This window comes from Anas platyrhynchos, chromosome 5, assembly GCF_047663525.1.
Source record: "Anas platyrhynchos isolate ZD024472 breed Pekin duck chromosome 5, IASCAAS_PekinDuck_T2T, whole genome shotgun sequence".
In the NCBI taxonomy this organism is placed as follows: Eukaryota; Metazoa; Chordata; class Aves; order Anseriformes; family Anatidae; genus Anas; species Anas platyrhynchos.
In genome coordinates, this window is record NC_092591.1 from 52,408,754 (window position 1) to 52,436,223 (window position 27,470).

Consider the following 27,470-nt stretch of genomic DNA (forward strand, 5'->3'; position numbering starts at 1 on the left):
TACTGGAATTTTTGCAGTAAGAAGTTTGTCTGAAAGCAAAAACGCTTAGTGTAACGTTCATTCAGTTATGTAAGCTGTGAGGACACGTATCCTCTGAATGCAGGTGGACTTGACCCAAATGGATTGCTTCCATGTTTTCCTTTGAGTGAAAAAAAAAAAAAAAGAAGCAAATAAAACATTGCATAACTTTTCTGTTAAATCATTCATATTAATTTTGCATTTAGAAGTTCTTAAATATTAGTATTTTATTTTTTTTCTGAGAAGACAAACTAGTTTTAGGAAAAAAAATGCTGTTGTATGTAGAGTTTCAAACCGTGCTCTGAAGTGTTTTGAGAGCATAAATGCCCAGGCACTTTTGCCCTTACGTTAGACTAAGCATTGCAATGAAGTAAATAACTATTTGTTTCCAGCGTTCCTCGTCTCTTTATTGCTGTTATAACCATTGTAATCTCTTGGGCCATGGCCAAAGAGAGGTCAGTTTGATTAAATTAACTTGTTTTATTTCAGATCCATGCAGGGCATTCCACTTGGCTCTTCAGCCAGTCTCTCCTTCGGTCTGTCTATTAGCGATCCTAATCTGTGGACTTCAAAGCTTCTGCTGTTTATAGCCTGTTAAAGCCAGGAAGTTTCTGATGGATTAGGGCAAGGAATGAGTTTGAAGTTTGTAATGTGCACCACTGTCACTGATAAAGTCAAGTTTATTACCCTACAGTAGTATCTGCACTTTTATGGCTATTTTCTTTTAATTGGTTGTAGCAAAGCTGAGGCGCTTGACCTCCTCGAGCATCAAGTGCTATGTTTCCTGGGTGTTTCCATATACAGGACACATTTCTGTACAGAAACAGGTCTTGGCTTTTGTCATTGCAGCCCTGTGCTTTTGTTTGGTCGGTGTAAGTGGGAGGGCTGGGTGGAGGGCGTCAAAGTTGTTTTCCGTACTGATTATGCACAGTAAATTGAGAATTGGATTTGGGCCTCTTGAGGTGGAGCTGGCATAGTGCTGCACGAATGTGGCATGAGAATAGTACCATAATTGAAAATGACACCAATTACACCTGAGGCTGTTATCGGAGAAGTGTTTATTGTAAACAGAGAGAATGGGAAGCCAGTTGATGTAATCTTTTTGGATTTCGGAAAGGTTTCAGTACCATTTCTCACAGTATTCTTCTGGACAAGATGTCCAGCGTATGGATAGATAAAAAACATGATACAAAGGGGGAACAGTTGGCTGATGGGTTGGGCTCAAAGGGTTATAGAAAATGGGGCTATATCAGGCTGGCAGCCAGTTGCTGGTGGGGTTCTGCAGGACTCCATTTTAGGGCCAGTTCTCACTGTTTGCATAAGTGACTTGAATATGGGACCAGAAGGTGTTTCGAGTAAGTTTGCAGATGATATTAAATTGGGATGAGATATTGACTCCCTCAGGAGTAGAGAGACCTTGCAGAGAGACCATGATGAATTAGAGGACTATCAATAATGAAGTTTAACAAGAGCAAGTGGCCGTGCCTGGGAAGGGGCATTGCTGGCTGTACGTACAGACTGGGGGACGAGAGGCTGAGAGCAGCCCCGCAGAAAGGGATCTGGGGGCTCTGGTTGATAGCAAGCTGAGTATGAGCCAGCAGTGTGCCCTGGGGTGTACCCTGGGGTTTCTCATCAGGATGAGAAAGCTGCAGCAGAGGAATGTATGAGAAACACAGAAGTCTCGTGCAGACATTTCAAAGTTTTCAGAGAGCTTATGGTAAAAACGTTGGATCTCGTGTGCAACAGCAGAGAGGAAATATGTATGATAATGGCTTTAATCTGGAACGTCAACACTTTGCAGAACTATTTTGCTGATCTTAAGCATTCTGTAAATGTAGGGGATGTGATCTCTGTGTCTTTGTCTGAGTTTTCCATTTATACTCAGCCATATGGGGCATGCAAGAAGCTTGTCAACCCAGCCGTAACGTCAGCAGGCCCATGACTACATGTATAGTATTAATAAAAAGGTTAAAAGCTTTGAAATACTATAGGAAAAAATATTTTTTTCTCACTCGCTCTGCATCCAATAAAATAAACATTGTGGTCCAACTGTCTGCTGCTGGGAATATTTGCGTAGACAGGATGTTTTTTTATTTTCTCTGTTCAGCCAAATACCTCTGCCCTTTCATTTAAATTTGTCTAAATTGCTAGTTCTGAAGTTCAAGAAAACAGTCTGTGATAGTAATTTCCACTAACATTTCATCATGTGTGTTGTAGTTGAAGAAATCATCTTGTCTACCACATACATGGTATAAAAACACTTAAGTCCATTACTTTTAGTAAATGTGCAATGAGTAAGGAATCACGTGTGATAGTTTGATTCCTTTTTAGGTTCAGTTTTATGGAAAAAAAAAAGGATTTAAAAAATGTGTAGTGTTTTCTCTGTAGTTCTTTAAGCAGTGTTTCCTGGAGCTAAATTGCTGATAATTTCAGAATAATGTACAGGTTGCTAGGTTTATAGATATTACTGCAACAACCACATTTTTGTTTGTTTGATACTATTAATTGGCCACATTGATATAAAACATTGAGGATAAGGAACCTGGGTGTCCTCTGGGTTACTGTGTCTTAAGAAAAAAAGCCTTCAGTGGCAGATTTTTTTTCCTACTTTACTGGCATTGGTGAGAATGTTTTGTTGAACTACTTTTCAGGTTTTGAATTAATTTGGTTTCTTCACAATGTGCTTACTGCCATTTTCCTTGATTAGCTAGAGAGCTGATTGAAGACTGTTTTAGTCTTCCATGAATCATCTAATGTTACTTCTGAAGGAAGTCTACAAATCTAGTTTAACACGCCCAGCTGAGGCTCTAAATCATGTCCTATAAACCAGTAATCTGTTTCCTTATATCTAGGAGGAATTCCATGTATTGCAATAGAGCTGTACAAAAATTGCAATGCAGGTAGAAATCTTTTTTGGAAAGATAGTTTTAAGTGTAAGCAGTTGAAATACCCGAACAGACTTCTTCAGTAATTTCAGCCATTATTGAAAGAGTGCTAGTAATAAATGTAACATGCTCGATGTTGCTTTTTCTGACAAATTTTTGAAACTTCAGATATGAGCTGAGTTCTGTCTTTCAGTCAAAGACTAGAGAAAGTCCCCATTAGGCTTTCGTCATGCACTTCCATTAGCTGAATTCATACAGCTTGCTATAGGCTGATTAGAATGAGTATCAACTCATCAGGTAGGAGTTGAGCATCTGAGCAATTGCAGATACATACAAAGAGGCATGTTTAGTGATTTTTATTTTTTTTAAATTCATCTTAGTCTACTTTGCACACCTTTTGGAAAAGCTTTTCCTTTTTGCACTTCCAAGTAGATTTCTGAGGAGTTGTGGAAAATCGCAGCTGAATATGAGCTCTGGTGCCACGTAATCAGCAGCCGTGAGATTCCCCTAGTTTTTCTTACTGAGAAAGTAGAATAGAACAAGCATATTTGTATGAACATGTTTGTGTGAGTAGCTTCATATGAGTCATCAAAATGCCATTATTGTACCCAGTGAGTGGATCTTTTTTTAAATTTAATTTATTATATTGCTCTTAATATTGGCAAGCATTCAGCTCTTGCCATCAGGAGTATACATCAAATTTCCAGCTCCTCCTCATTATCCTTATCTGCTGCTTCCAACTCTAAATTCAATAAACCATCTGCATTCAAATATCACTTTCTATTTTTGAACTTGTTACTAAGAATGGGTGTCCCAAGGTAATTGTTTGGCTCTGCACAGCAGCTGTATTGATTCTCTCTTTCCCTATGTTGAATGCTGAAACTAGAAATGGATGATGAATAATTAGAGCAAGTAATTTCCTATAAAAACACACTTCTGTTTGTGGACAAGTTAGAAAATAGTGCTTCTGCTGCTGAAGGACCCTTTCAGATGTTTTTAATTTACCAGTTTCTCAGAAGTGAGCAATCAGTGAATGATGCTATATAACAAAATGATGATGCTGTTTCTGACGAAAAGAGGTAATATGCTCCACAGAAATATCGCTCTGCTATTTTTAATTCTTTCTCTCATGTATTGATTAACAGTTCCCTTAGACCTGAGAAGCAGGTATGGATTTGAAAGCAAGAATTCATTATTATATATAACCGTTTTGCAAGCTTGTGTTACTTATATTTTGGTACAAACATCTGATGCCAAGATAGCAAGCCTAGGGATGTATGGGGTATGGAGATGGAAACTTTTTTAGGCAGGGAAAGGGGAGTCCTTCAGATTATAACAAAATTGCCTCTCATGACTATCATCCCTTCTCTTCATTATGACTTTCATTTAATTCACTGAGAGTTGTAGCTGAGAAATACATATTTAGAAGATTTTTATCTTTTCACCACTCTCCTATTTGAAATGCTCAGTTATTAATGAAATGTAAGTGCAACACTTTTTTCTTTTTTTTTTTTTCTTGGGATAGAGGATGTTAGCACTGATTTTAATCCTGAAGTTCATGGAAATCATCTTGAAATCATGCTTGAAAAATTTGCTGTGAGATGTGGAGTTGCAGGACTTAATGGCAGGATTGTGGGCTGGCCAGAAGTGCAGACATGTATGTGGTTGTTACAGACTGTAAGCCCATTAGAAATGGAAGCCGCATTTGGGAAAGTTTGGAAACTGCTGATTTTGTTTTTAGGAGACCACATACTGTTTTCTGTGGTAGCTTCTGCAATCAGTGGATCAGTAGTCCTGAACAGCAAAGTGTCAAGAATGCCTGGAGTCTTGTTGCCAAAGAGCAAGTGTATGTATTATCCAAACGCTAGCTAGTCTCTCGTAATTATTTCAGTATGATACAACAGGAAGGGCCTGTCTTTCTCTTCAGGCTCCATGCATAGAAAAAGACTTTGTATACTTCACGGAGCTCTGTTTTAATATTTTACCTTGGTCTTCTGCCGCATCAGAGAAAGCCCTCACCAAGTTTAAAAGAAGTAATTCCTAGCACAAACATGCACATTTACTGCTGTATGCTTCAAGGTTCTCATGACATCTTGTCAGACTTCGTCTGCCTTGTCCATCACTTCTTATCTTGGGCTTCTTTTGTCCTTGTCATACTTTGTTAAATGATGCAAATGCCCCTTTACTGTAAGAATTGAGGCATGGGCTTTTGCCTTGGTTATAAAAAGTTACTAAAATGAGGATTACCCCCACATATGTTTTGCTAGTGCTCAGTTTTCTCAGAACATTACTTTTCCAAGCAGTATATGAAAATTCAGAATGTGGTATTAGATAAGTGGCAGAACTTGTCTTAGACTTCTCTTTATGCCTCATTCCTCCTATGTGTAAAAAGGAAAAGTGCTGTCTTCTTTTTTTGTCTTTAGAATATATATTTTTTTTATTTTAAAGGACAATTTTAAGGAAGGACAATGTTAACCTTCCCGATGGATTCTGAGACTTTGGATTCTGAAGTAGTTGTTGTCTTTGATTGGTCATGTACTTCTGTTGGAGTCTTGTAGCAGAGCTAATTTTGAACTAGCAATATTTAGGATCTCTAAATGGAGTCTGCTGTCCTCTGTGACAGTCATTTTTGCTCAGGTAGTCAGTCTGGTGGCAACCCCACTTAGTTTGTGTCATTACGTCTCTGGTGTGCTCCCTTCTCTGTAGGTAAAGCAACGCTTAGCGTCCGAGGCAGTAAGTAGTCTTACTCTGCAGTATGCAAAATGAAAGAAAGGGGAACTGATAGCCCAATACGTTATTCAGAGTGTCTCCAAAACGCTTATTTTCCATTCATTTCTTTAACATAAGTCCAAATTCAAACAGTTTGTATTACGTTTCTCAAAGCACAAATATTTTAGAGTAACTTATCTCTTTTTGAGAATTGGTCATTTTGAGAGGCTTTCCAAGACCTTAGTAAATCATGTGGGTTTAACAGGATTTGCTGACATCTGAGATGCATGCCAATTATGATTAGATTACACCTTCATTTTTCATACACTTTTCATTACTTTTTCTTCTGTTACCATAATTTAATGCAAGTGGCATGTCTGTAAGTAAACCATCAAATGGTTGATTTTTTTTAAGAGCTAGAAGTTTAAAGTGTCCTTGTTTGATTGATTTTATTCTGAATTATTATTTCACAATCCTAGTGGCTTTTCGGTTTTAATTTTTGTTTTATGGCATTATTGTACTGAAATAAATTTTTTGTTGCCATATTGTTCTCATTTTTCATACATATAGCAGGCAAAAGTCAAAGAAAAGCCCAAATAAAAAAGTACTTAGCATGTATAAATTATAAAGTTTGTTGATATTTATAAATGCAAATTTATAAGTACATACATACTTATGGCAATTTTCCTTGCCTCAAACACTTGTGACAGTGGAATCTCTTGGGGATCCAGCAGGCTACTTAAAATTCTTTTATACCAACGCACAGCTTATAATTGGGTAATTCTAGACAATTAGCCCAAGGTCTTTAAGTAGCTTACAAATGTTAAACAATCTACAGCCTTGGAGGCTGTGATGTATGTCCCCGTGGAGTGGCTGTAACTGTCTTACAAATACGGTGCTTGCATGTTGTATGGTAAACCAGTGAGAAAGCAATGAGTAGGCTTGATAGTACAAATTTGCAGTAAACTGTTCTCTCATCCAGTGTTACTGCCTCCTGAGGTTAGGATGACTAATAAGATGGAAATCTTGGAGTTAATTCAGTGTTGTCTTACTGGAGTTGTCATTTCAGGTTATGGCTGAGGCAGGGAATTTCAGAGCCCTTGCATTTGATTAGCAATGTGGAGAATAAAATGCACTCACTTCATTATAATTAGAATCCCTGGCTCTTCAACATTTTTGTTTTGGCCCCTGGTGACTTGCTCTGCCCCCCCAGCTGCTGGCTGACTTCCATTGGAGACCATCAGTAGCATGATTTAATCCTTCAGACTGACTACTAATTGTTATTACAGGCCACTTCAGTGATGTAGCGTCACATCACTTGGGGTGATGCCTCTTGCTTTCTGCTAGAAGGAGAAGAAGTGAGTAAAATTGAACAAGAATCTGCATACATGTCAAATACAAGCCATGGTCTACAAGACCACCCAGATAAAGGTAGATTTTATAGTCACTTTTTTAGTCTCACAGGAATAACCTCAGGGTAGGAAACTAAATAAAAATATTGCCAGTAAATATCGGTTTATTTCTTCTCCTTTCTTTTGGCCACCCATGTATGCCAATCCTTCTTTCTAAACTAAAGCTCCAAGAAAAATTGCCCTTTGAAGACTTTTGGTGTGGTTTGGAAAGAGGATTTTGTTTTCCCAGTGAAGTAGTGCTTGGGCTCTGGTATCTGTAAGGAACATGTAGCTCTGTGTTTTATTTAAGAGCATTATGTGAGCTGTTAAATCTGAGAGGCCCAGTGGCAATGAGGATGTGGACACTTGCTCCTGGGAGCAAGTTTTTCTTGTATGTGTTGGATTGAGGCAGCTTTTGTTCTTCTCTAGTGCTAATTCTGTCTTCCTAGTTACAGTGGAAAGAGGGCAGAACTGTTTTTAAAGGAGATCTGATTCTGAATTATTATGGAATGAGACGTGCGTGCGCATAATTGTATCACCTTGCAACTCATTTACGTTTGGTTTTGCCTGAACTCCGGCATTCTTCAGATCCTTCTGCTGAGAACGCTTCCAGAAGCTGACCTTCTGTTTGTTTACAAACTAGAAGCATTTCCTAGGGTTAGTTTCCCTTATTTTGGCCTTTTATTGGCACTCATGTTGCCTTCTTCCTTTCGTTCTTAAAACATAGAAGCAAGGGTCTTGTTTCCCCATGCTGTTTTCTGAATTTCTGTATTAATCCTCATGTCCGAGGAATTTACGTTCAAGCTTCCTATTCTCATCCTGACAATGGCCAACAATCCCCGTAGTGTTTGGGGCAGAAGGGGCAGTAAGATCATCCGGGTTGACCTGTAGTCATCAGTCACCTCATTACTTTGCAACCCAGTGATTTCAACTTAGCTTGAGCGCATTTTCTATAAAAATACATAGCCTTGTTCAAAGACAAGATGTACAGAATTAGCTACTGTCTTCTTCCAGAGGTTAACCACTGTTACTATTAAAGATGACAACTACATTATCTATACTATGAATTTTTGTTCTTGCTTCTATTAAGCTAAGCAGGTTGATCAAGTTCTACCATAACGCGTTCTCCTTCCCTCAGGTAACTTACATGGTTCTTTCTTCTATCATTTCCAGTCTTCTGACAGGCTTTGGAACAAACAAAAAGCACCACAATCAAGCAGTATTTTGTCATCTATCTGACCGTCTGCATACAAAAAAATTGTCCTCCGCTTCCTTCCCCACATTTCTTACTGTTTACCCATCTACATACATACATCAATCTATTTTGCTGAAGCAGCATGCTGAGAGCCAATGTCTACTCTGACCTCTTAATTTTTGTCAGTAGCTGCTTTTGAGAAAAAGTTGCCTTTCCTGCTGTTTAATGCTCTGTCGGTCTGCTTTTTGTTCAAATGTACCTAAGTTTGCTAAACAGTCCGGAATGCTCTGTATGACCTTGTTGTCCACACTCTTTTTCATGTCTCCAAGCTTTATATTTATTTCAGATCGCTTTATATTTATTTCAATGGCTTCAGACTTTGTGTCAGTTCTTAACACACTATGCTTATACATTTCCATTTGATACAGAGAGCAGCTTATAAAATCTCTTAGTAGTCACTTTGTAGTTGATTTAGTGTATTTTCTCTTTTTTTCTTGTTACATATCATTCTGTCAGCCCCTTCATTTCACCAGTGTAAGAAACTTGTCTTAATTTTGTGTGCTGTCTACAACCTTGCCATTTAGAATGCATACTCATCTTACAATGCTCTCTTTTCTTTCAAGCTCTTGTTAAAATAAATGTTTACTGTGAAAGCTGGAAGAAATCAACATACCACATTTGTAGTTTAATAAATAGACAAGCATCAACTACACCTTGATGATTTAGTGCTTTAAAGATGCATCAAACTGTAATAATGTCTGCTGTTTTGTGCTGGAAAGTGGTTAAAAGTGCATGCAGAATTAATGTTTAATGTACAGTTCTTAGTTCTGCTGTGTTAGTTTTAGCTTGGTACTTCAAAGCTTAAGCCTCCGGTTATGCTTTTGTAGGAATAGAATATGATTTTGAAAATTTTCAGTGTGTAAAAGCTTGCAGAAGCTGTTAGTGCACCACTTAAAGTGCTACATTTTAAACACAGCAAGAAATGAAAATGTAACCTCATTCGAGACTGAATTGGGTCCTATTTTCTATCTACAGTTTCTTGTTACTAATTAGAGCATCATTTGATTTGAGATTTTTCATTGTTCTGTACTCTAGTGCTTTGTTCTGCTTGTAAAGAGGGTGTAAGGTGTGACTGGAATCCTTTTGCATTTATGCAGATTAATGTATTACTGTCACTTAGGACTTTGAAGGTGAAAGAAATGATTCAAATATGCTCACACAGAATCTACTCCTTAATTATTAATGGCCAATTGTTAAACAATTAACAATGTAGGTATATATAGGTCATTAATTGTTAAAATAAACTTTGTTTTTTTTTCTCAGCAATTAACAGAGTTGACATTCTTTTTCAAATTCTTTATGACCATAGACTTGCAGTCGTCATGTATTTCTTCAAATTCTTTTAAATTGCTTTGAGTCCTAAATCAGAACAGTATCACTGATCCTTGTTGTGTGGTTATCCCAGCCTGCAGTTTCGGGCAGGCTAATCCCCTGTATAGTTGATCTGTGAAGCTCTCTATAGAGAGCAAAAGATGAAAATGTAACTGAACTTCTCTGCCTCTTGTCTTCACTTTGCTTGCATTTTTGAGTGAATGGAAATGGGTTATATTGTAAAAAGAAGTTAAGGTATAAGTGCAGACTTGTTCAAAAGCAAAGTAACATATTGAATTAAATTTCTTCTAATATTCTGCTCTAGATTCCCTCTGGCCAAAGATTCGTGTTCCACTGAAAGTTGTTAGGACTGCAGAAAACAAACTTAGTAACCGCTTCTTCCCCTATGACGAAATTGAAACAGAAGCAGTGTTGGCTATTGATGATGATATCATTATGCTAACCTCAGATGAACTTCAGTTTGGCTACGAGGTAAGAGAACAGCCTTTTTTCCCCTCTTACACAATTTGACATTGTATGTGTATTTGAAATGGAGGAAGCACTGTGCAGTCTGCTGATTATTTTGCATCTCTGTTTATTGTGGCAGTTCAATGCTTTCCAAAGTATTTTTACAGATTGTCATTACTTTATAGAAAACACTGCTAGCTAACAGAAAGCTTTCCATAACTGGCAGAGTGATGCCAAGAGACTCCAGAAAATGTTGTGTAGATGTGTAATGGAAACAGTCTGGAGCCTGTGAATAGGATTAATTTGATCAGTTTCAAAAAGGTTTCCAAGCATGACAACTCAATTGCTATACAATTTAGTATTTCAGATATTTCTGCAATTAATCCCCTCATTAAGCAGGGATTACAAGGATTGCAGTTCCATATCTTTGCATGCTCTTCATCTGATCGAACTGGTTGCTATGATGTGTTCAAGTAAAATTGTTTGTTTAGATGTCCCACTATTAATCTGTTAGCATTCATGCACCTTAGAATAAAAAAAAAAAAGAAACATAACAAATGGTAATTGGTCTCTTAGCCTGTAGAACAATGTTTTCCCTGTTGGTCGGGGCATGTTGCCATCAGATTCTTCCTGTACAGATTGATGGACAAGACAAGTTTTAGAGATTAAATGCTGGGAACAGAGGAGGCCTCCTGAGGACATGCCAAAGTAAGGTGGGGTGCAGAGAGGAACTGAAGAATGTCAGAGAGGGGACACATGTATCATATGCTTTAAATGGCAAAGCTTCAACAGCTGCTGTTGTAATGAGGGTATCAACAAAAAGAAAGCTTGTCCAAATCAGTTACCCATGGCAGTACAAAGAGGTGAAGGTCTTTATAGGCGTTTTCGAGTTGTTTGTCCAAAAGTGCACTTAAAGCCACTGTTGTTTTCCTTCCAAAATTTTGGCTTGAGTGAATTAATTTTGTCTTCCATTTGTATCTGAGTATATGACGCAGTCCATAACCTGACATTACTGTTCTATGCATGTATTTAAGACAAACATATGCTCTATGTGTAAATAAATCAGAAACTTTACAAAATGTAAGGTAGATTTAAGAAAGGTGTGAATTGTTTATTCACACCTGTACCTGCAATATCAAAAACAAAACAACACTAGGCTGCTTACACAAGAGCTAGAACATAAGACTGTTATCTAAATTGAGTGAAATAACAAAAATCACTATTGAAAAGGCCAGAAAGCAAACTAAATATGAGAGTTGTATCATTTTTAATACTCAAGTGCAGTTGCTAACACAAGATGATGTTTTTTGAAAGATTTTGGAAGTATTTATTTAGTCTGAATACATATGTGCTAAAATAAGTCTTTCTTCCTCTCGAGTCAAAGAGACTCTTAGCAAGCAACAAATGTTTGGCCTCAAGGTTGCATGTGGTAATGTAGGTATACTGATGCCATAACAAAGATGTTAAGTACTGGAGACAGAGGTTTAATCTATCATGTGTATCTTCAGAAAGGAAATACTTGCCTTGCCAGGTTAAGAATAACAGGTTAGTACATGGACTGTGAACAACAGTGAAGAGAAGACAACCAAAGGAAGGTGATTTTTTTATTTGTTTTTTTTGTGGCCACATATGCCTCTTTTCTATACCATGGTGACTACACTGAGTGCTTTGAGCACTTTAAGCTTTTTAAGCAATGTGTTACAGCAGCAGAGCAATGAAATGTTGGCAGTTCTGCAAGCCAACTTTTGTCTGCGTTGGTGCTTCTAACTACTGGTTTTGAGGGTGAGCTGATGTGATGAAAAATAGTAAATCCATAACGTGCATGCTGTGTAAATTCTGGCTCCATTTCCAGTTAGATTTTCATAGAGCTGGCTCAAGTAAATCTAAGTGACTGTGTAAGTAGTTCCAAATGAATCTCTGCTACTGGTGAAGCAGGCGTGGAGGGCTTCGAAGCAGAGGCTCGAACTGCAGCGCTGCAGTTGGGTGTCAGGTCTGTCAGCCAGCAGTTGCGAGAATAGAGCTGCGAAGCTCGTTTGTCTGAGGCATTAACTTAAACACCAGTGGCTGAGAGCATCTGTAACGTCATGTACATTGAGACTAGTTGCCCAGGAAAGCATTATCCTCTTGGAAAAAGCTGAGGCCAGGTGGTGGTTGTGCTGCCTGGTTTGTCGGCCCTCTGTGGGCCGCGTGCGCTGGTGGCAGGGGCTGCCCGAGTAACGGCCCTTATATGCAGTGTGTGTGTGTGTAACCATTTGGACTTGGGATTGTTTTGTCTGGAAGACTAAAACTTACGGCTTTTGCAGTTCTTTGTGACTATAAATCCTACTCGTTTTTAATTCTGAGAATCCAGCTTAGCACACAGCCGCCTAGATGGAAAACTAAAATGCCTAACTGAGCAGATAGCTGAGACAGACCCATGGGTCGTTTGAACCCTTATATTCTCGGATTGCTTTTTTTTTTTTTTTTAACTTTTAAAATAAATGAGTAAGAATGTCTTTGAATACAGAAGCACAGCGAATTATTTTATAAATATACATTTTTCCTCTTAAGGAGGGTGAGTGATGTAGTTCCTACTCTCTGGCACAGAAATCAGGGGTTGAAGATTGATCTTTCCTGTCCCTGAGTGTCTGTGACTTGCTTGACAGGCCTGAGCTGGCTCCCAGATGTTTAAATTGTCCTCAGCCTGTGATAATTTATTTATCTGTTTATGTGTGTTACCAGAAAAGTATCTCTCAAACTCTTGACTCATTTGCAGGGGAATCCAGAGGGAACAGTAGCAGAATATAATGTTACTAGAAAGTTTTTATTTTAAAAGTACGTCTGCTTCTGCTTTGGTCATAAGAAGGGTTGGAAACGTGACATTCGGTAATTTTCTTTTCTCCTCCTGACATCCTTGAGACTTTACATTTAAACATGTGGCAAAATCTCCTCTGTCACAGACTTGTCTGAATGTATAGAGCAAGCCTAAAAAAAACCTGAAAACTTTGATCTCAGTACACTTTCAGCCATAAAAAATTATAGTAACACTCAAAGTGTCAGACGTTTTTTACTTGTTAAAAGTGAGCTATTATGGTACAGTGATTTATTGCGTTGCGTAAATCTATTGGAGCAAGCAGAAAAATAGTCCCTGTGTGCTGCTGCATTAAGGTAGCATAAGAATGCCTGTGACATTCTGACTTATGAAAAAAAAAAGACTATTTCTGTAAATTACATGGTGAAATCACAGGTATGACTTGAGGCCCTGGAAATAAACTGCTAGGGCTAGACAACTTTTCCCACTTACCAATCATTGTTGTTCACAGAGGGAATATCAGAGAGCAAGGAAAGGAGCGAGTATTTAGAATATCATAATCTTAAAAAATTAAAGCAGAACCATTGGCTGCTTCCAAAGAGTTTGGTGTTTGAATGAGAAACTGAGGGCATGCATTCTTGTATTCCCACCTCTGAGGCTCTGCTGGCAGGGCAGATTGCTAGCATTTCTATCAGTCTGAAAAGTGGGGATAACTCCAAGTATGAAGTTCATGAAGACTTCTTATAAAGTACTCACACAGCACTTTGTCCTTGCAAAGTATTATGGCAATATTAAAAATAATCCAAATTGGGATCATTGCTCTGAGTTGTGTGTTCTTGGTTTGTAGGCAGAATAGTTTGGTGCCTTGCTAAGTTTATTTTTTCTGTTGGAAACTTCTTCCCTCCTGCTAGTGGATGGTGGTCTCAGAGCTCAGTTTTTCAGTGCTTCATTGCTGTGGCATTCTTTAAAAGTTTTTTTTTTTTTTTTTTTTAAATAATACAATAACACCTCTCTGAATCACGCATTTATTCCACTAAGCTAAGATCATCGTAAAACTTTACCTTCTTTAGAACAATTTTTGCATGCCCATTTTGACTATTAAAAATGTATTTTTTGGATTCGCTTATAAGAAGGGTAATATACCAAAATAAGATGTCCATGGGTAACTATTGGCCACATTCAAATTTCTTCAAATTGAAAAGTTATTTTACAGATTATGTGCATGTGAAACATCACTTACTTTTTAATGAACTTTGTGTTTACATTCTGCTTTTTTTTTTTTAATAATAGCATAAGCTATCCCTTTGAGGACTGAGGGAGAACTGAGAGTGGAAGGGGCTCTGGGAGGAGAGACGAAATGCTGATTGACTGCATTTTCTTTAGTTTGTAGATGGTCAGTGTTTCATTCTTATGATATTGCCATTGTAGCTTTAGAAACACTGGTTGTTTTTCAGTTTATACAACTAGATTATTTTTAAATTCCAATTAGCTCCTGAAGTTGCATGTAACCACTAATATAATATAATACATTTTATGCATAAGTGTTGGAGTATATTCTGGAGAATGAAGCACTTCTCCTTCCTTTTGGCTACATGTAGCTGTGGTAGCTGTTTTGATGGTATAGAGAAATAGAGCAGAATAGTTCTGGTTAGGAAGTAGAGAGACTGTAGGCAAGTGAGAGTGAAGGCTATTTTAGCTAGACTGAATCTCCATGTCTCTTGGGGAATTCGACTTGAAAATAAAAATCGTCATTTTCTCTTGGTGTCTTTCAAAAGATTTTTAGTAAAGCTGCCGAGTCAGAGCTTTTATCTGATTTTTCATCTGGGAGATCGTTTGTCCAAAAATATTTATATTCAGTGCTGTCTAGCAGAGTCATTGGAATAGCGTTGTCTGCAAAGAAGCATACCTCCTCTTCACTTGGCAATATGTTTTTCCCTGGATGTGTCCCTTAGCAGTATTAACTCAGGCCATCCTTCTTTAGTCTGTGAAAGCTAATAAGATCACTGTCTAAGATGGAATGTATTCCTAACAGACTAATAAATTACAGGCAGCCATCAAACAAGAAAATGGACTGTAGTACAAAATAGGGAGTAGTATAAAAATCATTACCACAATTTCTATTCTGAAAGCTTCCTTATAAGCAGTAGCTGTACATAATAATTTTGGCACAAAACATTTGTATGGATTTGGGCAATGAGCTGGATGCAGCTATTTGGAGCCTTTCCCGGAGTTACCATTGAATGAGCTAGTGATGAACGGTAAGAAGAAGCCAAGCTTTTCCTCTGACTTCGATAGCATTACTTTTAAAAGGAATCTTTGTTTAATACAACTAAGTTATTTTTTAGATGCAGCAAACTGACAATTTTCAGAGGCCAGAATCAGGGTAGTGTTGAGCTTTACCGTGATACAAAGAAATCTGTATTGGTAACATGCATTAGAGTTGGCTTTTATTTTGTTTGGACTCTTTAAGATGACACTGACAGCAAAAAGTAGAAAGAATATGAAGCTGCCGATGAGTGTTGTGAAGGCACTGAGGTCCCTTGGGAAGCAGTAGCTGAGCTTAATCTTTCCTTCAGCTGCGTTTAATATGCGTGTTGTTCCCTTTACAAGAATTCTTAGCCCAGTATGATACAGATCCGTACTGCTCTGTCAAATTCTTTGCCGAGCCTCAGTATCTCAGGTGGTGCTGCATTCCAACAGCTGTGAATTGGGCATTTCGAGAGTCAAATATATATATATAAAATCATTACTTTTAGAGTTCCAGAAAGTGAGGAATCAAGTGTTGGGAGTGGCTATGCCTTTGTCCTTTTGCTCTTTATTAGTGTTTTTAACATCGTGTCAAAATAGGTATCTAAAATCTCTCACTAGCTTGTCTTGAAAACAGTCTGTTTTTTTTTTAATAATTAGTTGGTGACACCAGTTTGTAACACATCCAATGGATCCTATTTCTTGAGCTCCAAATCATCTTTGCTTTCAAGAGCTCTCTGCTAGATGGTTGTCCTGTCTAAGTACTATCCAAGTACCTGTACCTTAGAACTGTCTAGAAAGATTGATTTCTGGATAAAGTACAAGTCAGAGAGTCAGAAGATCTGGTTCCCATTCTTGTTTCCTGTCTGATTTTTGGCAGGCTTCCTCATCTGTACGTTTGAAATAATAACTGCTCTCATCATGGGATTTTGAAGCTATGTTAACTGACAGCAATAAAACGTGTTGAGATGGATAGATGAAAAAAGGTATATCGTAATGCAAAATCACAGAAATGTAGATAGAGAAGCAGTAAATTAATTCTGATTGTTTTATCATACTACTTCGACCATATACTTGCATAGAGTCCTTATAACCCAGGCCTCCCAGCTGAAACGTGCTGGCACCTGGAAGGTGCCCTGAGCAAACTGCTGGCAAAGTGAGGTTTGCTGTATCGTGGAATTACAGATAACACTTTCTATACTGTAAATTCAGCTGTAGGGTTCGTTTTTGTTCAGGGAAGAAAAGGTTTGCTTGGGATTTGCCCCTTGGGGATTTTTTGCTGTTGTTGATCATGCATGCACGATGAAATTTGGGTATGTGTTGGAACTCTTGTGACTTAACATTGTGTGTTAGAGAGTCAAGACTTAGTTTTCCAACAAATCTAGCAGTTATTTGAATCAAAATAAAGGATAAATTTTGAATTTGCAAATAGAATAGATAAATACTAACTTCATTATTGATCAGTTAAAGGCATATGGTGTATTTAGCAAGCAAATAGCATCCAGACCCCTTTTAATAATTATAATCCTTTCTCCATTTTTTCCTAATGCAAAAATTGTCCATTATTTAATGTGCCCAGCAGTGTGGAGAACTGAGGTTGCGTTAATGATGCCCTTCTCCTTGTTCTTGTCTACTGTGTTTGATCCTGTAGTCAGCTACAAAATAATGTATGGAGTGACAAGGATGGTATCTTGATTGCATCCAGCTGTCTGGAACAAGTCAAGGGCAAAGAGGCCTTCCATGTAGCAGCAGATCCATACAAGCACCCACTAAAGAATACCAGAAATATTAAAATATAAGCCTGTTTTAAGCCTATTTCTATCAAAAGAAGCAGGTTGGTTAGGTCCAAAGCCAGCTGTGAAAGTAGTTAGGTTGTAGCCATATAGTTAACATCAGAAGTTGCATTTTAATCATACTTTGTTTTAATTAGCATTAAAATCTTCTTGACTAGCCAGTTGTATTTCTCCACAAGAAGGAAGTTAGCATGGCTTAGTGGCTGTTTACTCTGGAATGTGGCATCCTTGAGCTGAAGGGTCCTTCCAAAGCAAGCTTGTTTTTTTCCATACTTGTTCAAGGCAGCCACTGATTTCAGAAATTAGGACTTAATGAGGATTGTGGTCTTTGCCCCCCTGTATTTCTGCCTTCCCAAAGCAGAGGTTGTATCTGCACATTCGTGTTTGCTTGGAGTGCAAGCCTGGTTAGCACCATGTCATGTCTTTGTTCTCTTCAGGTTTGGCGTGAGTTCCCGGACAGGTTGGTTGGATATCCAGGTCGCCTGCATCTTTGGGACCATGAGATGAACAAATGGAAATACGAATCAGAATGGACCAATGAAGTCTCAATGGTGCTCACTGGGGCTGCATTTTATCACAAGGTATCTGTAATAGACAACTTGTAGTATACAACTAGTATACATTATGAACGACTCTCTTCAGGAGCTTTATGTGTTTTTGTCATTCTGTGAGCGTTTTGTGGTGCCATAATTTTCTACAACAATCTGAGAACTAACTGCAAACTTGCCCTAAGCTTCTTTCTCTTTCTGTTGCTGTGGAAACAAGTGATTTCTCCACACCTGCAAAGTAACTTACCTTCAGGAACTTACAGAAGGACTCTTGTCAGTTTGCATGACCACAAAGTACATAGTGTATTTTGCAATTAATGTGGCTATGGAGCTAGGCATTTAGGAAACAAACAAACAAAACCCACAGCAATTGTAAAGAAATTCGTGTGCTGGTCAGGAATGGAATAATTTTGCACTTAAGCACCCAAAAATGATTCGCTTGTCTGCTAGAGCAGACCATCTGAAGGCAGTGTCAGTTGGCCTGTAATCCATCCTTAGCTGCCTGCTGTTCAGGGACTGAAACATTTAAAAGTCTTAAAATTACTGTATCTGTATTTAAAAAATATCTGTATTTAAAAATTCTCTTCTTCTCCGTCTGTCATGCAGTATTTCAACTATCTTTACACATACAAAATGCCTGGAGACATCAAGAATTGGGTGGATGCTCATATGAACTGTGAAGATATTGCCATGAATTTCCTAGTGGCAAATGTCACCGGCAAATCAGTCATTAAGGTAGGACTTCTCTGCAGTTTAGCTTTACAAAGTTTAAAAACACTTGCGTGTTCACGTAAATTCAGTAGTCTTGAATATATTATTTAATCTTCTCTCTTCTCTCATGTACCTCTGGTATGGTGTCTCATTCTTCCATAGTAGCAAGTCCCTTTTATAGTAAAACTTCTGTGCTAACTAGGAACACAGAATTTTTTTTATGCCATTTGCTTCTGGTGGTTATTTTAAACAACTAGATGAAGAAGGTAATTTAAATGATAGCCACACCAACATACATGTATTTTAACTATTTGAGATGACTTAAGGAAAGAAATAGCCAACTGTCTACAGCTCTCTCTGTCGTGGACTGGCAACAGCTGATTTATAGGAATGTTAATTGCAAGAATGTTAATTGCAAGATCAGCTTTAAATGAACTTTTTATCCCTGAATTAATTTCCTGACATGTTTCGACACGTTTTCAAGTCTGGACATTCACTCTGTACATTCATTTCAAAATGTGTCAACTTGGAATGAGATTTAGAGGCCACCAGGCGTTACTTCAATTAGCAGGGTCCACTTTCCCATCTGTCCATCATCATTTACTGGGACTGGTGGCTGCACTTCCTAAAAAAGTCTTTAGAAGATAAAGTGTGTGTTTTTGCTGAAAAAGGTTTTGAGCTGTACGAGGGCACAGGCAGAGTAATTTGGCACCTCTGTGCGATTCGGAGAGCCTTGCAGAGTTTGCCAGTCAGCTATTAACTGGAGTGAGCAAAAGAGCGCCTGTTGGATTAACGTTACGGTGAAGTATGGGAAGCTATATTTCATCGCTGTTATGGCTGCAAGAACAAATGGTGTTTATACAGGGACCTTGGCAGTGAGAAAACAGTCATTAAACAGGAATTAAGGAGCTTGTCATCGCCACTTCTTTTCAGTTACAGAAGGAAAAACCCCTCCAAGCCGTTTTTATTGGGCCCCTGTGAATTTTGCAGTCAGCCGGGCCAGATGGAGCTGAATGGAGGAATGGAGTGGCTTTTTTTTTTTTTTTTAAACAACCCCCCCACCCCCCCTTGCTGAGACAGCTCAGTTTACACTGCAGGCATGTTCAGAGGTATTGTGCTGCTCTCTGTGCAAGGAGATTAATGTCCCTTCTGTTGATATTTGATGGTATCTGGCGTGCCTTTGTGCAGGTGACCCCACGAAAGAAGTTCAAATGTCCAGAATGCACAGCAATCGATGGGTTATCACTGGACCAGACACACATGGTAGAAAGGTGAGTGACCACCCTTTATTTCTCTGATTGCCTTTTTCTGAGTGCTAGAGTTTTATTCTGTGTCTCATTAAATTAGGATCAAAATGTTCACTTAAATATAAATGTTCATAAAATAAAATGCTTGTTATTTTTTTAAAACGTTCATGAATAAAAATGCTCATTTAAACATAAGTGATTATATTTCTGTAAAATAGTAATTTTGAAAAAATGTCTCATGGATTTGATCATTTAATCAACGTAAGTCATTCCCACAAAGGATGATGTGACAACAAAAAATGGACTACGACAAGAAAGGACTTCAGAAGGGTACCATTTTTAGCAGATTTTGCTGTAAAGCTTATAGGATGTGTATGAAATTCAGGTGGTTGGCATTATTTTCAATACTGCCACATTTCTGTTCCATGATGGAACTTCAACTGTAATGAATATGAGATTTATTCATTTTTTAGTCCAGACAGTTGTTAGCTTACCAAAGACTGATTGACTAATAAGGATATTAATAATGCTAGTTGAATGGATGTTTGTACATTGTCATTCTGAATCACTTTGTTTCCATTACTAAAGGGCATTTGCCTGCACAATTGCTTGTGGCGCTTCATAATAATGGCAGCAATACTTTTATGAGAAATTAATTTTGAAATGAAGTATGTATTTGCAAAGAAAGAGTTCAGTGAAATACTGAAAGTCGGTTAACCAAAAGTGTTTCATTCCCTGCTTTACAGTTTAATGGCTTCCTAACATTGACCAAGCACTAAGCTTCCTTCTTCCTTGGCTTCTGAATACATAAAGTGAAGGAAAGTTTGTTCACTTTCATAAAGCTGTTGGAAACCCTTGTTTGAGAACCCTGAGAATAAGTGTACATAGTAATTATTGGTTGAAATTAACCTAGAACCAATAAAGGCATTTCCCCTTAGGCTTCTTTAGGCTGTAGCATCTCCCCTGCAATCTATGGGAAAAATCATTTGCAGCCATAGAATTGATGGGGTAGGTAAGCAAAGGTAGCTTCCATAGTGCTGGAATGCACCAGCAGAAGAGGTGACAAAGTAAAAACAAACCTGCTGTGCATTTAAAATAGACTGGTTTAATTCTGAACTGAGAGAAATAACATGGATATCTTACCAATTAAAGTAGTTATGTCTTACCAATGAGCTTTTTTTTCTCTCCATCTCTGCAGTACTCAGCAAATTTAAAGTGTTATATTTGTCTCCTGGCCTTTTGCTACAAAAAGGATATTTATGTATTGAAATTTGTCCAGGGGCTTATTTGTAAGAAGAATATATAGCTCTATCTGTTTGATGTGTAGACACATTTAACAATACACACAAATACATGGTTTGTCTGGTTGATTTTTAACTGAGCATTGTGCCGGGCATTGAAGAGGATAACCACCAAGGTCAGTGACAAAGTGTTTGAACTGGATGTATAATGAGGCTAGATTAAAAAAAATAATAATAATAAAAAAAATAAGTTGGATGTAAAAATGGTTGAATGGTTGGATGAAGATGGTAAAAATTTCTCTGCAGAAAACTTCTTAAGGAAGGGGCTGGAAGCTCTGTAGATCTTAAATGTTAGCTGAAGGAAGCCCAGGAGGATATTGTTTGTCTAGCAATTCAGCACTGGCTTACAGGATGGGCTCCCTGAACCCAGTCGAGCTTTCCGATGATCGTAGTAGTAGCATTACAACACCACGTAGGAATTTCAGTCGCGAACTAGGTTCTCATTAAGGTTAGCACTGTAAAAACAGAAGATGAAAAAGTGGTCTTTGCTCCAGAGTGCATTATGATGCGGGGTAAAGGTCATGCTTCCATGTCTCCAGCAATTCTCGTATCCTCAAAGTAAAATATCATTGACAGTTTATTGAGAACACGTTTAAACTGTTGCTTTGCTTCTCCTCCGCAGTTTCTAACAGGGGACATAACTGAGGTGCAAGAAATGCTAGGTAGACTGTAAATCCACATACTTTTTTGTATCCAGCCAAAGCTGTAAATACTGCAGTGGAGTCTGGGTGCAGGAGTGGAAACTGTGGGCACATACAAGTCAGGTGTTTTCAGGCTTCATTTTGAAGATTGATAATATAAAACCTTCTCATCCCACTTGTGTTAATTATCTACCACTCAACTATTATCTACCTTCAGCATTTTGACACTCAGCAGAGACAACGATGGAAAGATGGTGCAGTGGTATGGTTGAGTTGTGTCTCTTATTTTAAGGGATTTTTTTTTTTTTTTTTGACCAGTGGTGAAGATATTTACAGCCAGTCATGGGAAAGCCAACCCTGCTATTTGTCCTGCTGTGCAATTTTTCCGAGATAAATAAAAGACTTAAGTCCTCAGGGTTATTGAGCTCCATCATTAAAATACATTAACTAAAGGAAGCTTTGAACCAAGAATCCCCTTCTTGCCCTGGGTTAGCCTTTACATCAGGTCTCAGAAAAAAACTTTAGAAGGATCTCATAATCCATGTATTTACAGGTGTTGTTTAAGTAGCAACAAGTTTTCTGCCTTTAGCAACTTTGCATCTGGCTCTCAAAAAATGGAGAACTTTATAAGATGCAGCCTAGAGGGCAGCTGTCTATACAGTAGATGTGGCAAGAGGCTGAGCTGCTTCTGCAGCTACACTAACACAGAGTCTTATTTAGGGCATGTAAATAAATAGTTGTTGAAGTCAAAATAGGAAGACTTTCCCTTAAGAGGCAAACTGGCCAGGTAACGGTTGACCGGAGGCTGTAGGTGCAGAGTTACCCTCCCCAAAAATATTTTAAGGGAGAGGAAGCTGCTTGAGAGACCTTAACAAGAACAAGGCTGATCCAGTCTGTCAGGGGCAACAGGGCTCCCAGTTTCTCAGTTCACACCATCTTAATTCCTTGTTGAGCACAACCGTGTATTGTCAGCAGAGCAAGGAAAAGATGAATAACTCGGGGAAGCAAAGATGCCTCTCTCAGTATGAATTTGCAAAATATCAGCACAACGAAGACAAACACCTACCCTTCGTATACGATGACATGTTTTCTTTTCTTGGCTTCCTACCTCTGCGTGTTTAATGTGCTGGATGGCCCATCTGTTTTATGTGGTCCAAAAGTGGCAAATGCTTTGGCATTTGAGTGATTTAGTTCAGTGCAGGAAATGAAATTTTTGGAAAGAGGCAGCTTTCCTTCGAACACACTTTGTGGTTTATCTGTGACATTTCTTTCATCCAAAAAAGCTGCTTCTGATATTTGAATTTGACGTTTCCTGAGGACCAGCTTGTCCAATTCAGCCAGAATGCTTAGAACATGCTTTTTTCCATTTTTTCACGTTATCATTTCTTTAACAGCAAAGCGGTTTGTTGATGGTTGAAGATACTGTACTGGTATGCTTGAAAGGTTTTACCACCAGAATAATTTTAGCTGTAGAGGGATCCCGTCTTGATATTTTCTCCTGAGACCTTGCCTTTGGTTTAGCAAAGTGTGGAGGGAGGAGGTCGGTCAGTAGTCTCCTCTCTCCATCCAGCTTTGCCTTTTGCTCTGAGGTGCCACTGGGTTCGGGCAGCAGGCTGAGACAACGAATTCATTTTGTGCAGGCAGCCCAGCAGCTGTTACATTACAATGCCTTTCGGTCATTACTGGCAGAGGCAGGATTTGAAGCAGTGGAGGAGAAGCCAAATCTCTGTGTTTACCTCTATTAAATATTTTATTCAAATATCGCCCATGAAGTCATTTTCTGACTCTTCTCAGGCCAGGAAAGGGCTTGAAATATGACCATTATAGCTTGAAACAGCTAGGTAGGGACATGCCATTCTACAGCTTGGGCTCTGTATTTTTCAGTCATTTACTCCAGTTAAGCAGGGAGCCATAGGATGCTGAGAGGCTGAGGAATTAGTTTTGAAAACCAGTTTTGCTGTCCCATCTACTTCAAACGAGTGTTCGGGCCAGCGTTGAGCAGTCCCCATCACAGAACTGTCACACTCGGTTGCTGTGATTGACTGGCTCTGCTCAGGAAAATTATCCTGGAGCCGCAGTGACCCCCTAACCCTTCGAAGGGGTCGGGGAGGGAGTGCAGTGGTTGTGGGGCGAGAGACCTGCTCCGGGACCGCCTGCAGCACAGCAGCCTCTCTAGCCGAGTCAAAGCACTCGTTTCTGTTTTGTTTTCTCTTTTAGTTTCTAAACAGTGGAAGAAACATGACCAAAGGGTCTTGTATCTGTCTCTGGCATGTTACATCTAAGGGACTGTCATCATGATTCTCCATGTCTGAAAGCTTTAAGAGCTGCACTATAAAGTAGGGAGCTATTGTGAGCTGAGTGCTGGCCAGGGTGAGATTAGGCACGTTCTGCTTGCCTTGCTTCCACAGGTAGCATGTCTTTCAGTGAAAGAGTTAAAGGAGCACGGGAAGGTTAAACATCTGCTTGCTTACTTCTTGGAGCACACGGCTGCTCCCTTCCACAGCATTGCTGATACCCGGGATTATTAAAACTGAAAGAATGGTCAGCGGTCTCATCTTTATGCTAATGGGAGGCCTTACTGCCCAGTATCTCATGATTTAGACAAAATAAGCTAGTTGGTTTTGTTTTATAGTTTTTTATTCAGCTTCACCTTTAAGTTACAGTATAATCAGTGCTACCTATACATTAAGGCATGATTATTTTTTTGTGGGAAAAGGCAGAGCTTCTGAAGAGGTCTGGGGAAAAAAAAAAAAAAGATTTTTTGTAGAACTTCACTTTCACAAAGGCGTGCATTTTGCAGAGCTGTCGTTATGAGCCAAACTGACCCAAGAGCGGCCCTTTAAGAGACATGTTGGCAGTTAATCTGTTCTGGTTTACAGCATGTACATCGCTCTAAGAATGACTGGAATTCTAGGGGGAGGGAGAGGAGCAGCTTTGACCTCCATGTGCACATGTGCTGCTGCCGGCATCCCCTTGCTCTTCTCCGTGATTAAACGGATAAATCAAAGAACACCAGCTCCTTTTCAGTTCTCTCTGCAATGAGGCTCTCTTTTTTATTGAGTAGTAGCCAGCATGGCTGAAATACCTCCAAGCACACGAGGGGAGGTTGCTGTGTTGTTTTCCTACCAGTTGTGTTGGTGTGGGAGCTGGTAGCCAGCCTAGTTATTGTGGTTCTTAATCACGCTGCTTTCCCTCTCACCAGATCTGAATGCATCAATAAGTTTGCCTCTGTCTTCGGGACCATGCCCCTGAAAGTGGTGGAGCACCGAGCCGACCCCGTCCTGTACAAAGATGACTTTCCTGAGAAACTGAAGAGCTTTCCCAATATCGGCAGCTTGTAATGGCAGCTGTGACACAAACCTGAGTGCTGAAAACACCGGTGGAAAAGGTGCTAAGAGGAATGTGAGGCCCTGAAGAAAAAAACAAATGCTAGGGTGGGTTACACCCAAGGGAAATAGGAATTAATGTTGTATTTTAGTATATTGTCTTACCTTTATATTGCACAAAGGTGGAATGGAAAGCTGAACAACTGACTCTCTGTTGATCACAGAGGATTGATTATATTCATGCGTCCTACCAGAAATGTCAGACACTTCTCCCCAAAGGAGGCTGTGCGCCTGGGAGAATAAAACTGAATCTTGCTCTCTGTGGCGTGAGCGACCTCTTCTATCAAACGTGCTGCAGTCCTCTGATTCTCTAAGCATCCATACATTTGAAACAACTGCCTGGAATGTAGAGGTGCTCTCTTTCAGGAGGAGCTTATTTCCTGGGTTATTGGTGGGCCTGCAACTTTTGAGCTAATTGTAGGCTTAATTGAATACCAAACCTGTTTTTCTGCATAGTGGGACAAACATTAATTTTTTATACAAAATCTGTGTTTATCACATGGTTTAAAGGGCAAAACATTTTGTGTTACTTATTTTTTATGTGAATTGAGACAGACAGCAGCTGGGAGGACGGTCTTCTTAATGCAGAGAGACCTGCAGGATGCAGCTCCAAATGCTGCAGCCCTTCTCTCTGCGTAAATCTCAGGTTTTCTGCTGCATCCATGCAAGAGACCAGGACTGTGTTAAAACGAGTATTTCACAGAGAAGTATCTTTCATGTTTGCTTTTCATTAGCAAAACAGAACAGCCAGGTAACAACTCTACATCATAGCCATACATTGGAACGGCAGCTGTGAAGGCAAGTTTTAACATCTGAATCCTCTTCAGCAAGCAGCGTGTTGTAGTACTGACTTGTAAAAACCTTCAATTTACAGAAACTCCCAGTTAAAGTTTTGATATGCAGGGATATGTGTACACACAAGACACTAACACACACTTGCAAACTCCTGTAAATTACTGTTGGAAAAACTGCTGGGTCTTAGCTTGTGATTTAACTAAGGAGCCCATTGCTACAGGCTGCCACTGAAACATGCTGCTTAGGAAAGCTTTTGGAGAAGCTTTACATTTCTGAAAAGCATTGGAATTGTTTCTCAATACTGAAATTAACCTGAATTAGAAAATTAAATGCAGCAATAATAGAAATAAAATTGCTTGGACCATTACCTCTTGTCCTTTGATGTTAAAGATGATTCCACGTTGGGCTGAGAAAAGAATCTCTTTTTCAGCTCTGCTGATAAAACGTCTGTTACCAGATAAGGGTGATTTGGCTGTCTTTTGAAACCTCCCTTGCTGCCAGTTACAGGGATATCCTCCTCGATGGGCTGTTTTTCTGCTCTGCTATGAGCAGCCTTATTCCTCAGATTTTGCCAAACCCCAAACAATAGGACAAGTGTTAGGCATCACAGTTCACCCCCTCTCCTAAGCTGGATAGGCAGCAATGACAGAAACCAAATGAAAGTCAGGCTAGAAACAGGAAACATCTGCTCCTATTTGTCTCACCCCCACTAAGACTTATCTTATTGCCCAACGCAGTGGATGTGCTGTGAATGAAAATCATATTGGAACAATAGCTCTGAGGGGATGCTTCACTTCATAACTCCCCTGGGATGTGCCTGTAAACTGTATCGTCCGAAACTCTGGGAACGTTTAATTACTAGTAAATGCTTTTCACTGTAGTCTTTGTTTCATTCCGAATTTGCTGTGGGAGGGGGTGTAAGGGAGCTAGGAGGACAGCTTTTGCAGTGACAAAAACTGCTTCAGCACAGTGGGTACGACAAGATCGAGGAAGGTTTGTTGCTTGCTCCTTCTCCTTTGCAGTATCGTGTGTTCATTCACGTGAATCTTCCAAATCTTTCTGTTGCTTTACGCCCTGGTGCTTGGGCATCAAGAGAAGCTCAGCACATTGATTCTAAGAAGTTTACTTTAAAAGGGTGGCTATGAAAGTGTAGCGGTCACTTGAATTTTAGCCTTTCTTTTGGGGCTGATATATTTTGGCAATATAACTGAGTTGTAGCATCTTCCTTACACAAAGTCGTGAAGCTGCTGTGATTTCTTGCTTTTTTCTCAGTAAAGCCAGAAATCCACGTTTTGCCCAGCATCTTAAAAGACATGGAGGATTTCAAATGGTTGGTGGATTATTTTCAGGTGGGGACAGCCTAACCAGCCCTCCTAAACCGGTCTATGGTCTCCAGTCAGTAAAAGGCACCAGGTCCTTGTGTCTGCATCCCGGAGTATCTGAGTGGGTTCCCCTTCCTCAAAATGCCAAGTGACCTGTATCAGTCATGTTTTGCCTTTTAGCACTTTACTTTCATAGCCCTGTCTCACTTACGTGGTAATTTTTCTCTGTGCCATAGAGAAAAATGGGTGGTTGACTGGTTTTAAAATAAATAAATAAATAAAATAAAACGGCCTTCTTCCCCACTACATTTATATTTGTTTTGTTTTTGTTGGTTCAAAACCTGTAAAGGTAAGATGTATCTGTATGACTGATTTGGAATGGTTTTGTTGTCACTCGTTAAATTAAGACCATTGTTAACTTTTCATTGTATATATGTTATCAAAAGAGTTTAACATTTGGGATATTAAAAGGTAAATCCAAGGAGCATTTGTTGTATTTCACTTTCTGAGCCGTGCTGGTATACATCAGGAAAGACGACTGCATTTACAAGGAGAAATGCAATGACGGGCTGTTTTGCTACATAAATCTCTGTTAAACTCGAATATCCACAATGTACTTCAGCAAGACCTGTCAATATTTTGTCTTGCCTA

At 39.0% G+C, this 27,470-nt stretch overlaps 1 protein-coding gene across 1 annotated transcript in view; it reads left to right on the forward strand.

Annotated features, from left to right (window-relative positions):
- EXT2 (exostosin glycosyltransferase 2) overlaps window positions 1-27,303 on the forward strand; it is a 69,961-nt gene extending 42,658 nt beyond the window's left edge. Inside the window, exons 10-14 of the mRNA XM_027458105.3 lie at window positions 9,895-10,061; window positions 17,306-17,449; window positions 18,023-18,151; window positions 19,316-19,398; window positions 24,519-27,303. Coding sequence (XP_027313906.1) covers window positions 9,895-10,061; window positions 17,306-17,449; window positions 18,023-18,151; window positions 19,316-19,398; window positions 24,519-24,657 — 662 coding nt within the window. The 3' untranslated portion in view covers window positions 24,658-27,303. The remainder of the gene's footprint in view (window positions 1-9,894; window positions 10,062-17,305; window positions 17,450-18,022; window positions 18,152-19,315; window positions 19,399-24,518) is intronic.
- The last annotated feature ends 167 nt before the right edge of the window (window positions 27,304-27,470 follow it).